Source organism: Bombus huntii, chromosome 8 (assembly GCF_024542735.1).
Source record: "Bombus huntii isolate Logan2020A chromosome 8, iyBomHunt1.1, whole genome shotgun sequence".
Taxonomy (NCBI): Eukaryota; Metazoa; Arthropoda; class Insecta; order Hymenoptera; family Apidae; genus Bombus; species Bombus huntii.
In genome coordinates this window covers 755,978-774,956 of record NC_066245.1, presented here as the reverse complement: position 1 = coordinate 774,956, position 18,979 = coordinate 755,978, and the positions used below count along the sequence as shown (strand labels likewise).

The 18,979-nt window shown below is 38.7% G+C and overlaps 1 protein-coding gene across 3 annotated transcripts in view; it reads right to left on the bottom strand.

The window, feature by feature from the left end:
* LOC126868893 (semaphorin-1A-like) overlaps window positions 1-18,979 on the bottom strand; it is a 382,771-nt gene that overhangs the window by 4,475 nt on the left and 359,317 nt on the right. For all 3 annotated transcript variants that reach the window (XM_050624865.1, XM_050624867.1, XM_050624866.1), the window contains exons 10-13: window positions 10,467-10,815; window positions 9,808-9,890; window positions 9,627-9,725; window positions 8,930-9,214 (exon numbers count right to left, since the gene is read on the bottom strand). In XM_050624865.1, coding sequence (XP_050480822.1) covers window positions 8,930-9,214; window positions 9,627-9,725; window positions 9,808-9,890; window positions 10,467-10,815 — 816 coding nt within the window. The remainder of the gene's footprint in view (window positions 1-8,929; window positions 9,215-9,626; window positions 9,726-9,807; window positions 9,891-10,466; window positions 10,816-18,979) is intronic.

Below are 18,979 nucleotides of genomic sequence, written 5' to 3'. Positions count from 1 at the left end.
ATGTTTAAAGTTAAACGATATAATTTTCCATCTTCTAACATTATTATACATAATACTTTCTTCTTTTTACTATTTTCAGCGTTGGTATAAGTATAGCTATATTTCCAAATACGTCACGTGCAAAGCGCCTTTGAAGAACAAAGCATTCGATAATAAAGCATCAGAAATCTACGTTATTATTTTTCTTCTCTATTGTGCCGAGTAAAAGTGTAAAGGAAGAATCGTCAGCGTTATGAAATAAAGCTAGAATACCAAGCTCGAACGTCGTGTGAAATTCAAACGACGAATCATTGTAACTAACAGCTGCAGTTTTCCTTCTTCCTCCTGCGTGTACACCGTGTACAGAGTTTCAAAACAGAGAAATGTCCTTTCGAAGATGATCGATTCAATCACGTCCGCGGCATATTTCCAACGTTTCGCAGTCCCGAGTTCCTCTATTACGTATCGCGGTACCCAAAGTCAATTTATTTGTCCGCTAACCGTTTCAGCTTTAAAGAGATCCGTTATCGTGTCATGACAAAGGAACGAGGACAGCGTTGCGAAAAAATCAACTTCTTATCAATTATAAAACACTTTCTAGATGCTTCGAGCAACTGAGTTTACTCGTTTTCGCGTAGTTCCCATTTTGCCGCGAAATATCCGCGAAATAGCGGTAACAAATTTTTGCACTGGACTAGCACCGCGAGATTTCTTTCCATTCTGCTCTCTACTCGATAAAAGGTATAAAAATTCAAAGAACCGTACGTCGTACCGGTTCTCTACGATCGATGCTCGTTAGTCGGGCAACCTGCGAGCGTGATAAGATGCACAGAGGAATAAGGTCCGTAGTTAGAAATTATTCCGTGGCGAGTTTATCGAGAGCACGTCTGCACTCCGAGGAAATTATATGTGTCTCGGTGATAAGCGCAGTGTGCGCGGCTCGTTCTTGCATTTGTGGGCAAAATGTTGGCAAATCGTGGCCACGCCTCCGTCGAATCTGTTCTCCAGAGAAATCGCTCTTTCGCGTCCCTATTTAACACGATCATCGCGCACGCCTAGAATTCGCGATGAATCGTATTAGGTCATTCCACGAGTTCGCGATCTTTCCAACAGACCAGTCGGAAACAATGGAATATGCGTAGAAGGAGGAACAGAAACACTGAAAAATTCGCGACTGCATAGAAAGATAACGTTTAACTTTGAATTATATTTTTATTATATTATATCATATTAACCGTCGAAATATCCAGCCCCTAAATATCCATAGTTGGAAATGGGATAATCAATCAATGTTAATAATTGATCCGGATTCTATTTTCATTTTATCGTAGCAGTTCAGAATTAAATATGAATTTTCGATGTTTCACTTCGTAACCGAAATTCTCTAGTGCTCTTAACAGGTTGACTGCCGCGCGTGTTTTCAATGAAATCTCCTTCAGGCCACGAGTGCCGCTGTATCAAACGTACTCTGCTAGGTACTCTCATCGATATTTTAGATAACTTAAAATCTATGCCCTAATTCGTTACAACGTCGAAAAGGAAAATGGAAAACTGATTTCTTAGTGAGTCAAATAGCAGTGAAAAAGAAAGCTTTTACGAGGTTTATGCAAATTCGAATAGTAGCGACGAGGAAGAAATCGGATTTCATAGAAATAGAAATATAAATAGAATTACACATCGTTTGATTCTGATTCGGATATTGATAAGTGCAATCGTACTGATACTGAATGTAATGAAGATACCGTTGACGAGATTTTACAAAAATTGGTCATTGAGGAAAAAAAAAGAACCGATGATACCGAGGAAAATACAATTCAATTTGGCGAATAGAATGAATTTAGTGGTCGGCAGAAGTCATTTCCTTTTCCTGAGACAGACGGCCTCGTTAGGCAATTACCTGGCGATGTCAATCCATCGATGTGTTTGAGCTGTTCGTTGATGACGAAACGATAAACTTACTTGTATCAGAAAATTGCAACAAGGAATGACGTAAATATTAGAAGATTCAGAGAATTATTAACTGGAAAATTATTAGGGTTGTCTGAAAATACAAAAAATCCTCGTGTTCGACAGAATCAGCATAATATCGCCCTTTGGAAAAATGATTCCGGAAGAAGCATTAGACGCGCATGAAAACTATGTTATGCAGATAAAAGACGTCAAACGGGCCGATTAAAGACACGAAGAAATTTAAAGAAAACAACAACTTATTGTCCAAATTGTGCCGACCAAACTCACCTTTATATAGAACGCTTCAAAGTTTTACGTTCTAAATAATTTTCTTAATAAACCATTTTCGTACTACTTTTATAACAATTCAATAATTGTATTATTTCCTGTGGAAAATCTTTTCAAATACCTACGACGATTCTTCGCAAGTAGTCAAATAAGAGTCGCCCGAATACGGGTGACGCGGCCCTATTAGAAACTCTGTTGTCACCCGAATATGGGTGACGTGGCAGTCAACGCGTTGAAAAAGGTTTCGACGAACGTCGCGACGGTGTTTCACGAGAAATTTCACTGGCGAGGATATCGATGCAGCGGCACTTCTCAGCGTATAATCGGCCGAGCAGCTGTAAGTATCGCAAACCAGTTGCAGCCGATTAAAATTAATCCGAGCGGGCTGAACCATTTCCGCGTGTGGATTTAAGAAACGAGCGTAGCTAGTTAGAGCAACAAGTAAGACTCGTTTGGACCGGTGATTTTCTCTCTTATTAAACTTTCACCTCGATGCAGACGTGGCAGCGGCATTCGGAGGAGCTTCTTTAACGCGCGACGTGTCCGCGCGTTACTTGCAATAATGGCGAGTACCTTTAGCCTTAAGAGGCAATTTTCTTGCAGCGTGTGCGTCTCGAGTTTCAATGGAGCCAGTCTTTTCTGCAATTTCGTCTCGTGGATAAATCATGCGACCGATAAAAGAGTAATAGGTCAAACTAGTTGGTGAAGACAAGCCTACGCACTTTGCATCGACACGCGATCGGTTCCATGGAACCTAAGAGGATTGAAGCCACGAGAGCAATTTTAACGGTCTGTGATTAACGCGCTTCAGCTCCGTACATTGCGTGATCGTGGTAAGAGTAACAGGATTTATGGGATTATTTGATTTAATTCCTAGATTTTGATAACAGGTCTAGTATTTACTCGAGACATTTTGTTATTTTCTTTGTTACCGCGAAAGGTTGCACCTACGATTTTCCGCGTATAAATTTCCATGCTTAATTAATCGCTACGATTAAATTGCTATCGAGATTCGTAGGTTTTATAATTTACAGGTTTTATCAGGGCAAATATTTGCACGTGTAGTACTACCGTTACAACTAGCTACGTGAATTATTATAAGTTGGAAATCAAGATTTCCGCCATAATGGATAAGATTAGATTTCGCTCTAGTATATTTAGTATCAAGAAAATGCGAAACGACATTCATTTGTTTCAAATTTTACGTAATATTCTTAAACGGGATGATTCATACGTAGGTAAAAGACGCTGCCTCATTCCCATAAAGCGACATATAAATACTACCTTCGATTCTACCTACGAGTCAGCCTGACACAATCTCGCAGACAACAAATCATACTCGCAAACGTACTTCGAGTCTCCGTAGTAGAGGTAAAAGCAGCGTCTGATTCACTGGCTATCAATGCCGGCAGACAGGGCGAAGCTATCGAGCTACTAGCGAATTCGCCATTTTGTCACGGTGTTGTGACTCACACCGGTGATCTACACCCCGTAGAACGCGTTAAACCGAATGTCGCGTCATTTGCGGTCGTTTCTAGGCCAGTTACGGGGAAAAAGTCGATTCCATTAGCGGTCGAGCGAACCAAATAGCAAAACGCAAAGGGTAACGCAACTTGCAATCGCTCTGACACGAGCGAAAGCGAGACTTTCCTTCGTAGAATGCTTCTTTGTAACGTATTTGAATCATAGACACCACAAAAGTCGATATTCTATGGACAAGTGATTTAGCTTGACGCAGGTGACGAAGGTGAGCTAAGCTGTAGAAAATAATGAAACTCCGTTACAGGATGATTACTCGCAAGATGAGAAAGTGTACGTACATCTAACTGTGCTTTCGAGACTATAGCGGTTATTTCGTGGTGAACAGCGTAAGAGGAAACCCAGGAATTTTATGCGACGAAAACAAGCGAAGATAATAAATTGGAGGAGAAAATATGCGTTTGAGAAAACGCTATTCGATTAGCCGCAGAAAAGTAATTCTGTGCTTCCGATGTTACATTCTGTTTTGCTACTTCGATAATTCTAAACGTCGTTAAAACGAAGGAAAGTTACCACGAGAAGTCGTAGACGGTTTTACCCGTCAACGTAAACCAAGTAAACACGACGTGTAACGTTACCTTCTAATCACCGCCGTGTTTCCCGTTCGATCGTACGGGAAATCGATTTTCCCCGTGACAACCGCTCCTGGCTGTGCTCATTGTGATCCTGTGATCTGGAGCACTTTTAGCAGCGGTGAACGGCCAAGTAACGCTCGTTAGGAGCGTATCGGACGACGTAAACCGACGCATAAATTCCAATTTATCCTGCCGGCCAGACGGTACACATCTGACGCTGTTGCACGCCGCGCCGTGTCGAATACCATAAATCGATTTCAGGATACATTTGCATCGGACCGATAGCCCCGTTATCGCGTCTACGTATCTTCTAGCCCACGGTGACCAGTCGAAAGAAGCGTATTGTCAGTTCTACATCGCCTGCTACCGGTGGAATCGAGTCCGTTGCAAGTAGCTTAAAAATTGAACTGTAAAGTTTCCAACGCCTCGCTGTGAAGAAAACACGCGTATTTTCAAGTAAACACGAACCTAGATAAGTTGCAGCTCTTTATAACAGTATTTTGATGTTTTTTACTAGTTGTATTCGCGAATACGCGCCGAATTCGATTCCATCGCTAGACCGATTGCTATCGGCTATTTGCCAGCTGAACCATCGTGCGAGCTATCGCGAGAAAAGCGTACGGTGAACGGTGATGAATATAGGGAAAAAAGCAAAAGAAGACTGGTCGATTGAAATGGACGGCCGAATAACAAAATATATAGTTGTTATGGCTACGATGGAGAAAGAAATCACGTTTATAAACGGTCGCGATACATCCACGTAACACGCGTCCCCTCAACGTCGCACGTGCTACTACGTCGCTGGCCGATGCGAATTTGATTACGACAGAAATTGATGGCCGCTGATATAACCAGCGTGAAATATGAATATGCCGAAGCTTATAAGATCGTTCGCGAGCGTACAAAGTAAATGTAAGTTTGAAGCGGTCCTTCTCGCGTCGCGTCGCTCAGAAATGCCGCTATATCCGCTAGATGGAAAATTCGTGGAGATATTGGCGCGGTTCGTTTTTAAGATTTCAAGAATTCTTCCTGTTTTCTTATTTTCTTGTTACTTATTTATTTACCTTTTTACTTTTCTTCTTTTCCATTTCTGACAGAAATTAGACAAGACCTGCAACCGGAGTGGAACGGTAAAATTTTCAACTGCGCCCGGGTGAGTTTAACCCAAGAAATTCTTCGGTTTAATGGACAAATTCCTGAGAGAAATTCCGCTTAAAAAGTTAAAGCGACGATAGACATTTTTAACATATCCTGTTTAGACGGTTCTTGTCTTGTCATTCTTTTTTCTCGATTCTACGAACATTTTTCGAACTTCCGTTCGCTTGTACTATCGCAAGACGAAATGAGATATCTTGCACTAAATTTACGCATTTTTGTAGAATTTATTACGAACGTGTTTCTAGGTAATAGATACTGACAGCGATTAATTAGAATAGTTTTTCTCGTTATAACAAACATCTTACAATCTTTCGGATAACAAAATTCTACGGTTAGAATTACTTCACTTTTAAGGGGATTTACACATTTTTACAAGTTCTCGGTTTTAAAAGTAGAATTTTTACGGGCAAAATGATTCTTCCTTTAAGGCGATAAAGTTGTCACAACCGATTTTGCATCTTTTGCAATTCTTTTCCCAAAAGATTATATTGTATGAATGGAAGTAAGCACAAAACCAAAAGTACGATGCAGGTAACATAACGCTACAAACTAGTAATCAGTAGTAGTTTTAGTAGGAGATTATTCACAGACGTACATATTCATTACGAAAATATCTCCTTTTAAACAACTCCTTTGATCGCAATTTCTCTTTGTTGTCGTCTGAAATAAGATCCCAAACTTACTTTAACTATCTATCTCGTTTAACACTTTGACTGCCACGCCGAAATCACGTGTTTTCGCTCAGGACGCCACGGGAGTATTTTTATTATTCAAAGCATATAGTGGCAAAATAATAAAAATTGATGATGTTTTAGAACCGTGAAGACCGTTTATCTTATTGGTGGTCACGAGTGGCCACCGCGGTGCCTTGCTAACAGTTGATAGCGACGTATTATAACAAGGCGTCGTTTATTTCAACAAACCATCCGCATTCGTTATTTTATTGTAAGCAAAACGTGCAAAATATATTGTTGAAACGTGTAGAAGATATTAGGCTGAAATGGTAAAGGTCCGCAAAAAAATTATGTTTGTGATAAACCAATGGTAGTGGTAGATTACAACAGAAGAAAATATGCTGTAGATTTATCAGATCAAATGATAGCATATTCTACACCACATGGAAGAACCCTCAAGTGGTATATAAAATTAGCTTTAGAGTTATTGTTAAATACATCAATTTCAAACGCGATGATACTCTCTAAACAAGCAACAAAAACAAAGATCAAGGTATCTGATTTTAGAATGGTACTCGTAATGCACCTTACACAGTTCCATTCACCGGAGCCGTCAAATAAACTTATTCGACAAAGATTGCAACACGAAATGCAGAAGAAAGAAGGGCAAGCGTACCTGGCAGGAAAATTTTGCAGAGAGTGTTATAAAAAAAATGTCAAACAGTTAGGATCAAAAATTGCTAAGAATCGGACCAAAAAGTGACCACCTATTGTCCAGATAGTATCGATGAGCCACATTTATGTTTAAAGTGTTTTAACACAGTGCACCGTTAGAAGCAAGATTTGTTCTCGTTTTTTTTATCGATGTTCTAATAAAAATGTTTAATTGTTCAATGGGCCACTTTTTATTTCAAAGTATCTTCTATTTATCGGTTATATTCAAAATACCCTAACTGTCAATTTTCATATAATTTTTACAATTGTAAGAAGTTCATGCGCTCCGTTCACCAATGACCAACGTGGCAGTTAAAGTGTTAATTGACAGCACTCGATAAAAAATTAAAAGGAAATTTGACCAACTATATTTCGCTATTAACCTTCACGAACGACAAAGTATACCATCCACACGAATTTGCCAACATTTTTCCTCGAAATTCCAATTACGAGTCTCTCGACTGCTCGGCGTAACGTGATCTACGAAGCCCGAACCATACCGCATTCATAACTGTATTCACAATCGTACGGTTACGCGGCAAAGGCGTTGAAAATTCCTCTCTAGGAAGCGTGTTTCATCCGGCGAGCGAAACTTCTCCGTCGAGACCTCTTGGAGAGGAGAGGCTGTGAAACCGATCAAGGAGCGTGGCGAGCCAATTCTCACGGATAGCTCTCTTCCTCGGCATTTTAGCCCCGGTGTAAACGCGAAAAACCGGCGAATTTAACCGTGCCATGGCTAAGTAAGCGAGCTACCGTCACGCTCGTTGAACGAGGAAAACTCCTACACGATTCATGTGGCTGTGTACCGTGTAACTTTCCAACAATCCAGCTTCCAGTCAAAATGCCTTGGCAAACGTCGAATCGAGTACCACTTAACCCTTTCGAGACTGGCGGCATAATTACGTGTAAAAGGTAGCTTTTAGCAAGATTTTTTTTTATAACTTTTCCTAACAACGTCGAGACCTTTCGAGTTATACACAGTATGTTCGATTTAACCCTCTGCCGGGGTTTCTATGGTACACGTTACTATTTTTCTAACCAAAAGTACTATTGGAGAACGCGTAATATAAAAAAGCAGAAGGAGGTCGCTTCTATAGGAGGAACCTTTAATCCTGTGCGAGATAAAGATTTATTCCAATGTTTGTACAGCCGAAGAAACCGCCAAAATATAACAAAATCGAATTGCATCCATTCGACGAGTCCCTTCGAACGCATTATAATTCGTTTTAGATAAAACGTTTTTCGTATAATCAATAGGTAACGAGTTGTTCTAGACAATAATAGTTTTGATTGACTTACCCTGTATACCAGAGGAACCTAATTCCTCTAACGAATAAAACTTACATTTTTGCAGTTCAGTAAATTGACATATAGCATTTTTGATATTACCTCCGTAGGAAAATTTGTTTATCGGTTAAAAACGTCGAAGTGCTGTAGAGAGACCATAATTCGATTGCGCAATATCTAGTGAATATGGAGGTTGTGCGATGACACTTTCCAATCTAATTCAACTAACTTTTTCGGCCTGACCTTCGCAAAGTGCGTTATCGCGCTATAGAATTACGTATTTATTCTTTTTCAGCGAAAAGACGATAGGCCCTTTTATTTTATCTTTTATCTAGCCGTCCTTGATTAATCGTCGTACGGATAGATCTCCTGTTAATGCGTTTTTAGTATATCATACCGTTCTACCAAATTGAAAGCGTTAGTTGTTTCTTTCGTTTAAATTCTGCTTAGAAACTAACGTTTCTCGTTTCTTACGAGAACCTACGAATCTCACAGAGACTCGTCGTATTAAGTAATCGCTGCTATCAGGATTGCCAATCCTTTGATAGAAAATAAGAAAGAGAGAGAAAAAAAAAAGAAAAAAGAAAGGAACCAATCAGCGTGAATTCATTGAAAAAAAAAAAAAAGAAAACGAAAAAATAGAAATTCAAGCGAGAACGACAAGTTTACATTAGAGACGCGTCGATAACGTTTGATAATCTCGCGAGAGATCGAGCTTTAAATGTCTCAACTCAATTAAGGAGAGTTTGCGTTAACGGGAATTACCTTGCTCGTAGCCGCAGCCCTTGTGTCTGCCGTTCATAATGTCCTGGAAGAGGGTTTTGTCAGCATCGCTGTCGTGTAGCTTAGTCGACACGGCCACACACAGATTCTTCGTAGCGTCCCAAGCACAATGTGGATCCTGAAGTGCAACGCAAGACGCGCAGGTGACCGCCGCTGCCGCGTCGCAATGATGCAGTGGTACCGCACGAATTTCGGAGTCAGCAAACACGACCAACTTGCTCGCCTCGCCGGCCAGGTGGACCACCAACAGATCCTTGATCGCTTGTCCTGAACGTGAACGGAATTGGACGCTTTAATTCTCGTGTAGGGATTAAGCACGAAGGGATATCGGCTCGTCGTTCGGAAGAAAACGTGTTTGCTGCGGCTCGTGCGACGTAATCGGTCAACGTTTCACCAATGTTGGAAATTTGATCAACGAAGATTACTCGAATAAAAAGACTACTTTAATATTAATTAAAATTATTATGTTCTTCGTAATACGTATTATTAGGATTTTTGTACATGGTAATTCAACGGATTGATTAAATTCTTTGGCTTAGAATTTGAACATAGATAATGTGATTTCCATAATTGGATCGATGCTTATCGGATGTGGAACGATCGAACGTTGAATTTCACGAGGCTTCGAGCGTTTCATTTGCAGGGAAAAAATGCGTGGAGATTTTCGAGGACCGCTTACCGTACTTGAGTACTTGAACATCGCTGACGATGACCTGGCTAACGTTGTTCAGAGAATCCGGCGCTCGAGTATTGAGCGCTTTGAGAACTCGGCCGTCGTCTACGAATAATTATGAAATTATCATAATTAAATGCCGTACGAGTGCTTTTGTTCGCCGTGCTGCACAATTGCGGTAACTCACCTGTTCCGACGTACAGGATATCGTAGGCTTTGCCATCCAACGCCTTCACTTGAGGATCCACGGCGACTTTGGTAAATCTGTAACTGGAATACGACACTTTGGTTTGATCGTCGCTCTTTCAAATTACATTCCAACATCGTACTCTTATAATTGGTATCATTTTCGACACTCCAAATAATTGGAAACTCTACGAGATTACGTCAGCTGTGACTGTACCGGAAATTAATGTTGAACAAGTTGCGTTGCCATTTTGTATAATTCCATTCATTTAGCAATCTTGCTTGTTATAGTAAGTTGTTACGAAGCAATGTTTGACTTGAACATAAAGTTAGTTGCTGTCTAGTTCGCTTTCCAACTGCTGCTACTACTACTACTACTACTACTACTACTACTACCACTACTACTATTAACAAGTGTTTCGATAAAGCGGCTATCAAGCAAAGATATGTTCAAATATTCACAACATATTCACGGAAATAATAAAGTCTATTCGTCTTCTATTCATAAGATGACTTGAGCAACTTGAAGAACCAAGGAAAATATATAATCCCATTAAAAAAGTAAAATGTATTTACGCAGAAAAATCCTATTACAACATAACACCGCTTGGAATCACAAACAAAGAAGAATATGGTGAATAACGAGTAGCAAGTACTTACTTGAAGCTGACTTTAGTTATCACAGGTAATGCAAAGAAGGATTGGACCGCATCGTCCATGAGGGGGTGCGCTTTGACGAAATTTACGGTCACGTCTGGAAGTGTCCTGGAGTCGTTTACGCATGCACCGGGTCTAGGCTCGGGCACCTTTTCCGGAAGTACTCGCAACCAGTTGCTGTTTATGGTTTCTTGTTCCTTGAACGCACCCTGGAAGACTTCGAGGACGTTCTTCATGGAGAAAGCGCAGACGGCCGAACCGCCGATCGAATTCACGGGGGTTGTGAACACCCCATAAACCAAACGGGCACGCTCGCCGGCGTAAACTCCTTCCGTGACGTCGCTCGTTGACTCTGAAATAATTGTAAATCGCTCGATAAACCGCTCGTCCTCTACATACCGCGCTTTTCTTTGCTTCATTTCACGCGTGGCTCACGGGCATCGATTTTCGACCATTACCACTTTTTCCATCGATTTAGTCATGTTTCTTATTCCAATTGGTTGCTTTTGTAGCTATGTAATTTTTCTTTCGCTGCTTCTCTTTTAATTAAATATCGAATTGACATTTTTCAATTTTGACAAACGTGTTTTTTCTTTTTGCAAGTTTCTCTGTGAGGAAAGAGTCGCGCGAGTATCTTACGGTATGGCGAAAATGAATATTTCTAGAATTCTTTGCGTTACTATACGTTGTATTACAAACGTATTCAATCAAAGTTTCTTATTCCGTATAAAACAATATTATTACAATTAGCTTTACTTTGTGTAACGATGTTATCAAGTAAAATTGCCAGTTTCAGTAGTTTATTTAAAGCAACAGTATCACAAAATCAGCCCCTTTTTAAAAACGTAACAAATTTCCTTGAAACTTTCCCTAACATTGTTCCCTCTAATATTAACAATTTATTACGCAACATACGAAAACCTGTAGTTACATAATTCTATTACACGTTTTAGAAGAGTTCAACGTTCGAAGCACTTCGAGTATCATAATTTAATTATTATCAGTACCTCTACTCCTCCATGTTACCGATGAAACCAACATCGCGTAATACATATATGTATGTAGATACGTATACATATATACTATACACGGTACAAGGATTAAATTCTACGTACGGCATTTTAAGAGAATTTCAATTTTCGATTAACTGGTTAGGAGGGTAGAAATTATTAATCAACGATTGCTACACGCAGTATACGCACGGTACCGTACTCCATTAATGCGATACCATCGTTAAGTGATAATAACAATTTTGTGTCGGTTTGTCCATAACGCGCATTATAAAATTAGTATCCTTATAAAACTAACAGTTGAAGTGGGTGGTACCTGCGAGAAATTGTAATTTCCTGGCTGCTAATAAGGTGTTAATATTAATTTGAACAGCGACCTCTTGCATAATGGGGTGAATGACGTTACGCCATAGCGTAATATCAATTATGCTAACTCGTGTGTGTATATGTAGGAAAACATGTCCTTTTCGAGGCTGCTCCACTCCCCACGTAAAATGTTAATATAACATTTTCACGTATTCGATTTAATTGAAAACCACTCGCTAATACGTCGTTGGTTAATGTATTACGAACGATATAGATCATTTCATCATTCATGTTCAGTGTCATCGTTGCAACATTGAAAATTACTAATTTACATTAACGCGATAGTTCTTGTTAATTAAACGGACACGAGATTACAACGGCCGTATGTTTGTCCCTGTGAATTAGTTTGCAATTTTCAGGGAAAACTAAAATCACGAATTACCGAAGATCACTGTACTTCACCTGAATACTATGATATTACACGTAACAAGATGTATCATTTTGCGTCTTCTAAAGCAATTTTATAACTTTTTGCAATTTTACAGCAATTTTACAATTTGATACGTTGTCAGTTAATCCTATTCAATTTCTACTCTCTTTTATTTATCTACTTGTGCGTTTAAACATTACGCTATTCTTACGTAAACCATCCTGCTCTGCAAAAATTCTGTTACTTTGGTATAACATTGTGCTGTTATACCACTTTGTAGCCATAATTTCCTCTACTTGAACTTGCAAAGGCCAAAACGGATAAGGAAAAGAAATTGAAGGAAAGAACGAACGAACGAACGAATGAATGAATGAAGGAAGGAAGGAAGGAAGGAAGGAAAGAAGGAAGGAAAGAGGCAAGAAGTATGAAAAAGAATCGATGTCAAGTGGAAAAGAGCAATCGTTGCAAAACATAGGATCGAGTATGACGTTAAAGAGGTTCGTCTAACGAGTTACCCTCACAGCCCGCTTGCATAGACAAAAATAAGGATCGGTCTCACAAAGAGCTCTTGAGTCATCTTAAATTCAAATTTGCCCTTAATGCATAGTTCGTGTGACACGAGCCATGCCTTGATGTTAGCCTTTAAATCACGGACGTTTCGAATCGCTGCGCTGGTACACCGGTAGCCGATGATGGCCATTAATATTAAAAATTCCCCGGGAACAATAACGTTAAAGAACCGTAATCCAAGCGAGCAAAGACTGAATGGAAGTCGGTTGAAAGGAAACGTAGCGAAAGTTTTCTGTCACTTGCTCGTTAATTCCGCACGAGCGAGGCTAAAAACCATTAATGCGGCCATTCTTTGGGGGGCATTAGCACGAAGAAAGGGTAATTCGTGTTCGATAAAACATTGAATAAAACGCCGAACTGACGTCTCCCAGTTACGATATGCTGGAAAACTCCCAAGGTGCTAGCTTCCAGAAATGACCAACATTTTATTGTTTTTTTTTTTTTTTATTGTAGGTATATCGATTCGAAAATCAACTTGTTATCAGATAATGATATTGTCGTTTAGCTATATAATTAATAGATCACCAAGCATTGTCGTGCTTATTGGTACAAACACGTTAAGATAGTCGGAGGTATAGGCAGGTATAGGTATGATATTACTTTTGTGTAATTAAATTTTCTCGAGAATTAAGTTTCTTATGTTTCGTATAGCAAGTTCGACTAATTCGAAATAATTTTACGTGAATTTTAATACGATTTTTAGCGAAGAACTATCCACGTTTTACGGGAAATCGAGTTTAGTTTATCAGAGTTAAAAGTTTAGTTTCCTTTGCTCTTCTGGCGCTCGACTCATTCTTGTGCAACAGTTATCACTCGTTGGCCACCATGTTTACAAATTTCTCAATTTTTGCTGCACTGGATTTACGAGTTTATTACTCGCAGTAAACTTCGCCGGGAACTAAGCTAATTTCGCTAGAAAGTTACCGCTAAAGGCCAGTGTCCCAGTTTCTATCAGCTTAAGAAATCACCTCGATGGAAACTCGGAATGACTTCGTCAAACTAATAAGGAATTTTCAAAAAACGTGTAATATTTGTTTTTCTCTCTCTCTCTCTCTCTCTCTTTATGATAAATGTTAACTTTCGCATATTTCTTACAAGATTAATCAAACGCTAAGTACCAGACTTTAGATAGCTACAATTTTTAATCGTTTTCTATTATTCCCTTTTTACGAGTTTCGGCATGGTACACCATGAAATGCTAACACATGTCGGAACGCACTAGCAAATTACTTTTGAAATTCGACGATTCTCGTAATCTCCCGAATATTTTGGAAGCAGAAGCCGGAAGCGTTTTATATGTCGATATTTTATATAATAAACTCAATATTCCACGTGTAAGTTAATTTGAAAGCTTATTTTTTACGAATATACACCTATATTATCGTGAATATTATTATCGAGTAAAATCTAATCGATGAAAAGATACATAAATTCTTGGAATTCTAAGCTTGGAAAAACGTAAGGGAAATCACGACAACGGATAGTCACATTTAACAGGACGAAACGTCCACAAGTGCTCTCCGTGGTGCGATGAATTCAAAAGTGAATTTTGCGAGAAGGTGCGAAATGTAAAACGGTTTTCCACTGCTGAAAGAACTCGTCATGCCGTACACGTTAAGCGGAATCATGTAATTACAAATTCACCGACGGAAATTCGGGAAAAGCAGAAGCTGGAAGGATGATCAACGGGCCGAAAACGCAGCGACTTCGAGAATGCAAATTGTTGTTCGTTTCTTGTCAAAGCGGCAAGCACCTCGCTTTCAAAGTTGCGCGCTTACGGAAGCAGTTTTTAGTAAATACACTGCTAGCCTTAATAAAGCTCCGCATCCTTGATCACGAAAACACTCGACCAGCTGAATAGACCAACTAAGTTGAGGCTGCGTCAGTGTTACCAGGTTTAGCCTCTTTAAAAGGTTCGGTTAATTGTTTTCGTTTTTTATAGGGTCCGGATTTTAAAGAACGATGCTAACCCAGCGCTTCTATTTTTATTTAGTCACCGACTGATGGTATAGGTCGATGAATTTTAATTAATTCATTGTTCCGCTATTATATAAGTAGCTTGAATAGAGGAGGTAAGTACGAAGTAAGTATGAAGATACCTACAAAAAGCGTTTTCCAGTTGCTTTTAAACTGATTTCAAATTATTTAAAAAGTTTGCACGATATTTCAGCGTTTACTTGAATTCGCGTTCGACGAATACACGTTACAAACGCTCGTTCGGCGTTTTAATTTATATTCTACGTAATCCTTTAAAAATTGAAAAGTTCTTTGTAATCCATGTACAGGTGCCACTATATAGGATTTTATTGTACACATTTATTGCGTTTAAAATCAAAAGTTGTTCGTAGTACGCGGCACGGAATGAAAAATGGTATTGTTTTTACTTTCTAAGGCTTCGATTAGCAACATCGAAGAATTATAATGAGCATTTTCTAAGCGAATATATGTACTAAAAAATATACTACTAAAGTGTAGAAAAATCTGCAAATTGTTGGAGAGATGTTCGTTTCTCTTGGATATTTAAAAGCAAAGCTAAAATGAAAGCATAAAATTGTATACGTATTCTTTGCGAAATCCATTAACGTGCAGGGAATAATGATTTCTGTTTAACAAAGATACGAATAAAGCTACTGGATATTAAAACTGTTTGTTGATAAACGCATGGTACGTGAATACCAGTTGGATGAAACTTTTCAATTTTCATCTGTGACGAAAAATCGAACGGAATGAATATACTAAACCAACAAAATGAAACCAACTCGTACGTTTCCGCAATATCGTATAACGTTCGAAGCGCAAATCATTTTACAGGGAAAACGAACGATCTGAAACAAAGATTTGTTCGCGATTATGTTTATTTCACTTTTACAGATCTAATATTTTACGCGACGAGAAGTCACTTTTCCTACTAGTTGAAAAACAAGCACTTTCTCGAGATTCGACGTAGGTAGCGATGCAAGAGGAAAACTTGTCGTAAACTCTGATCAGTATGTGTTTCCTTTCCGAATTTCAGTCTAAGTTCTTTTCGAAATATGTTTTCCAAGTCGGTGCTTTCTAAACGTCCACGTGAGTTTCCGTTCCAATGTTACGTAACAAAATGTTTTTACTCCGACCCAATGGCCCATGTTAAAACTCTTCGCCAATACATCGGAGGCGAATATACACGAGCAACCGTGCTACTTCGGAAATCTTCTTCTGCATTCGACAAACTTTCCATGAAGCCGATCAAACATGTATGTCACTCATCTATAGAACATATTTTCTTTCGGACCTTCTTTCGCTCGTAACGCTGAATAAGTTCGTTTAACCGAGATGCAAATGTGTCTTTTTCAATTATCGGGAAGACATTTTTATCTTAATTCATACGATCCTCCGATAATCTTTAATATGATAATACGACGAACTATGACTAATTTAGGTACTTTAATCGAATGGATACTACGCGCCAATAATGTTCGTGTATTCACCGATCTTTTTTTTATCAGTCGCCTCACTTTCTTAACACGTTCAGACCGGCGTGCGCCACCGGTGGCTCACGCTTGAATGTTCCATCGAACGGTGCGTATCAGTCAAAATGTAGTTCGTTTAGTGACCAGAACAAATGGCCATACAGTTGAACATTTAAATAAATTTAACGTACATTAATTGAAGAAAGTAGGATTTATTTAAAACAATAACCATTCAATGTTATAAATTTATTACAAGTACGAATACGAGCACAGGAATAAAATAGCAGCGCCAGCGTGAACGTATTAAGCCAACTCGTACTTTGTTTTAGATTCTTATCTGTTCCATCTCACTGCTTTATTTATTACTCTGTATCTCACACACGTACAATGTTTTTTACTAATGGATTTTTCCCATCAATAAACAAATAAATAAATTAACGAAGTAAATAGTTTTTGGAAACATGTATCTCACTGTTTCGATCGGAAACGTAAAATGTTTTATATTTGGAACGAATGTATTTCATTAGAAATTATTTTATACTTTCGGCTATACGCCGAGATTCAGTTTCGTTAAACTGCTACACAGTGTTACTGTGCAATTGCAATTACACAGTGCAATGCACGAAATTACGAAAATTCTTCCCGCTTTTAGACCGAGAAGTTGAATATATTTTAAAAATGATTAGCTTGCGAAATGCACCGATTGATGAATTTACTTGATTATATGTAAGCAAATTTAACGAAGCCCCGAAATATTGTACGATATAATAATGTTGCTATTATATATATTATGCATATGCAAGTATGGTATTATACTAATAGAATATTAATAGAATATCCGTAATTATATCATTATTAAAACGTTAATCTTTCGTTCATTTACGAGTATTTTGAAAATTCGTTTTACAATTATCATGGTTATTCGCTGAAAATTCTAGTTGCGAGTGTGTAAAAATAATCTTCGGCTTTTCGTCGTACGATAAATCTGTACGTGAAAGTTTGCCTGGTATTGGGATGCGGTATTTGCAAAGGAACGATGTGTGTATGAGCCGGTTAGTACTTACTTTAAATAAGCCACGCGGATGAACGTGTGGCGTACGATCGTGAAAACATTGGCGAACAACGAGAGAATCGGCTGGGAACGTCGAAGGGGCGAGAGAACGTGGCTTTGTCCTTGTTGCTCGTCTCTCGTCCATTACCCTTCTTAAGTTTAAAAGTCGAATAAGCCAACCAACTTCCGCTTACATTCCTCTCTTCGGAAAAGCACGCGAGAAAGTGGAAACTCGGCTACGTTGGCGAAAAACTTTTCGTCGGCAAATTATTCTTCCCCTTAAAATACGATAGGTGATATTTTTTCGGTCGTTCGATTTTAGTCAGAGACAAAGCATGGTCGAAGGAAGTTTGTCAAATTCACGTTCTTTCGGTTATCGATGAGGATTCTAGCGAGATCATTGGCGAAACGAGTAATCCCCTCGCTTTTTCTTTCCTTTTGAAAGGCAGTCAGAGGCCGAGGCTGATGGAAAAGCAATTTAAGAATTCGTACACTCGTCCCAGTTCAGTGCCAACGTACCGTTTTAATATTTGTCGACAGGGCAATTCTCAGTCGTACAAGATGATCGCAAATATTATCGATTATTGTATAAGAAAACAATGTGGTCACCTATATTGACTTAGTTAATTAAAGCTTCGTGTCACTTGAGCTATTAACACTTTTACTGTCACGTCGAAATCACGTGTTTTCGCTTAGGACGCCACGGGAGTATTTTTATTATTCGAAGCATATAATGGCAAAATAATAATAAATTGATGATGTAAGGCCGTTTATCTTATTGGTGGTTACAGGTGACCACCGTGGCGCCTTGGTAACAGTTGATAGCGACGTATTATAACAAGGCTTCGTTTATTTCAACAAAATATTCGCATTCGTTATTTTATTGTAAGCAAAACGTGCAGAATGTATTGTTGAAACGTGTAGAAGATATTAGGCTGAAATGGTAGAGGTGCGCAAAAAAAATTATGTTTGTGATAAACCAATGGTAGTGGTAGATTATAACAGAAGAAAATATGCTGTAGATTTATCAGATCAAGTGATAGCATATTCCACACAACATAGAAGAACCCTCAAATGATATATAAAATTAGCTTTAGAGTTATTGTTAAATACATCAATTTCAAACGCGATGATACTCTCTAAACAAGCAACAAAAACAAAGATCAAGGTATCTGATTTTAGAATGGTACTCGTAATGCACCTTACACAGTTCCATTCACCGGAGCCGTCAAATATACTTATTCGACAAAGATTGCGACACGAAATGCAGAAGAAAGAAGGGCAAGCGTAAATGGCAGGAAAATTTTGCAGAGAGTGTCATAAAAAAAATGTCACACAGTTAGGATCAAAAATTGCTAAGAATCGGACCAAAAAGGTGACCACCTATTGTCCAGATTGTATCGATGAGCCACATTTATGTTTAAAGTGTTTTAACACAGTGCACCGTTAAATGCAAGATTTGTTCTCATTTTTTTTTATCGATGTTCTAATAAAAATGTTTAATTGTTCAATGGGGCACTTTTTATTTCAAAGTATCTTCTATTTGTCGGTTATATTCAAAATACCCTAACTGTCAATTTTCATACAGTTTTTACAATTGTAAGAAGTTCATGCGCTCCGTTCACCAATGACCACCGTGACGTCACAGGAGAAATCGTGACCGGTCGTATATGCCCAACGTGGCAGTCAAAGTGTTAAGC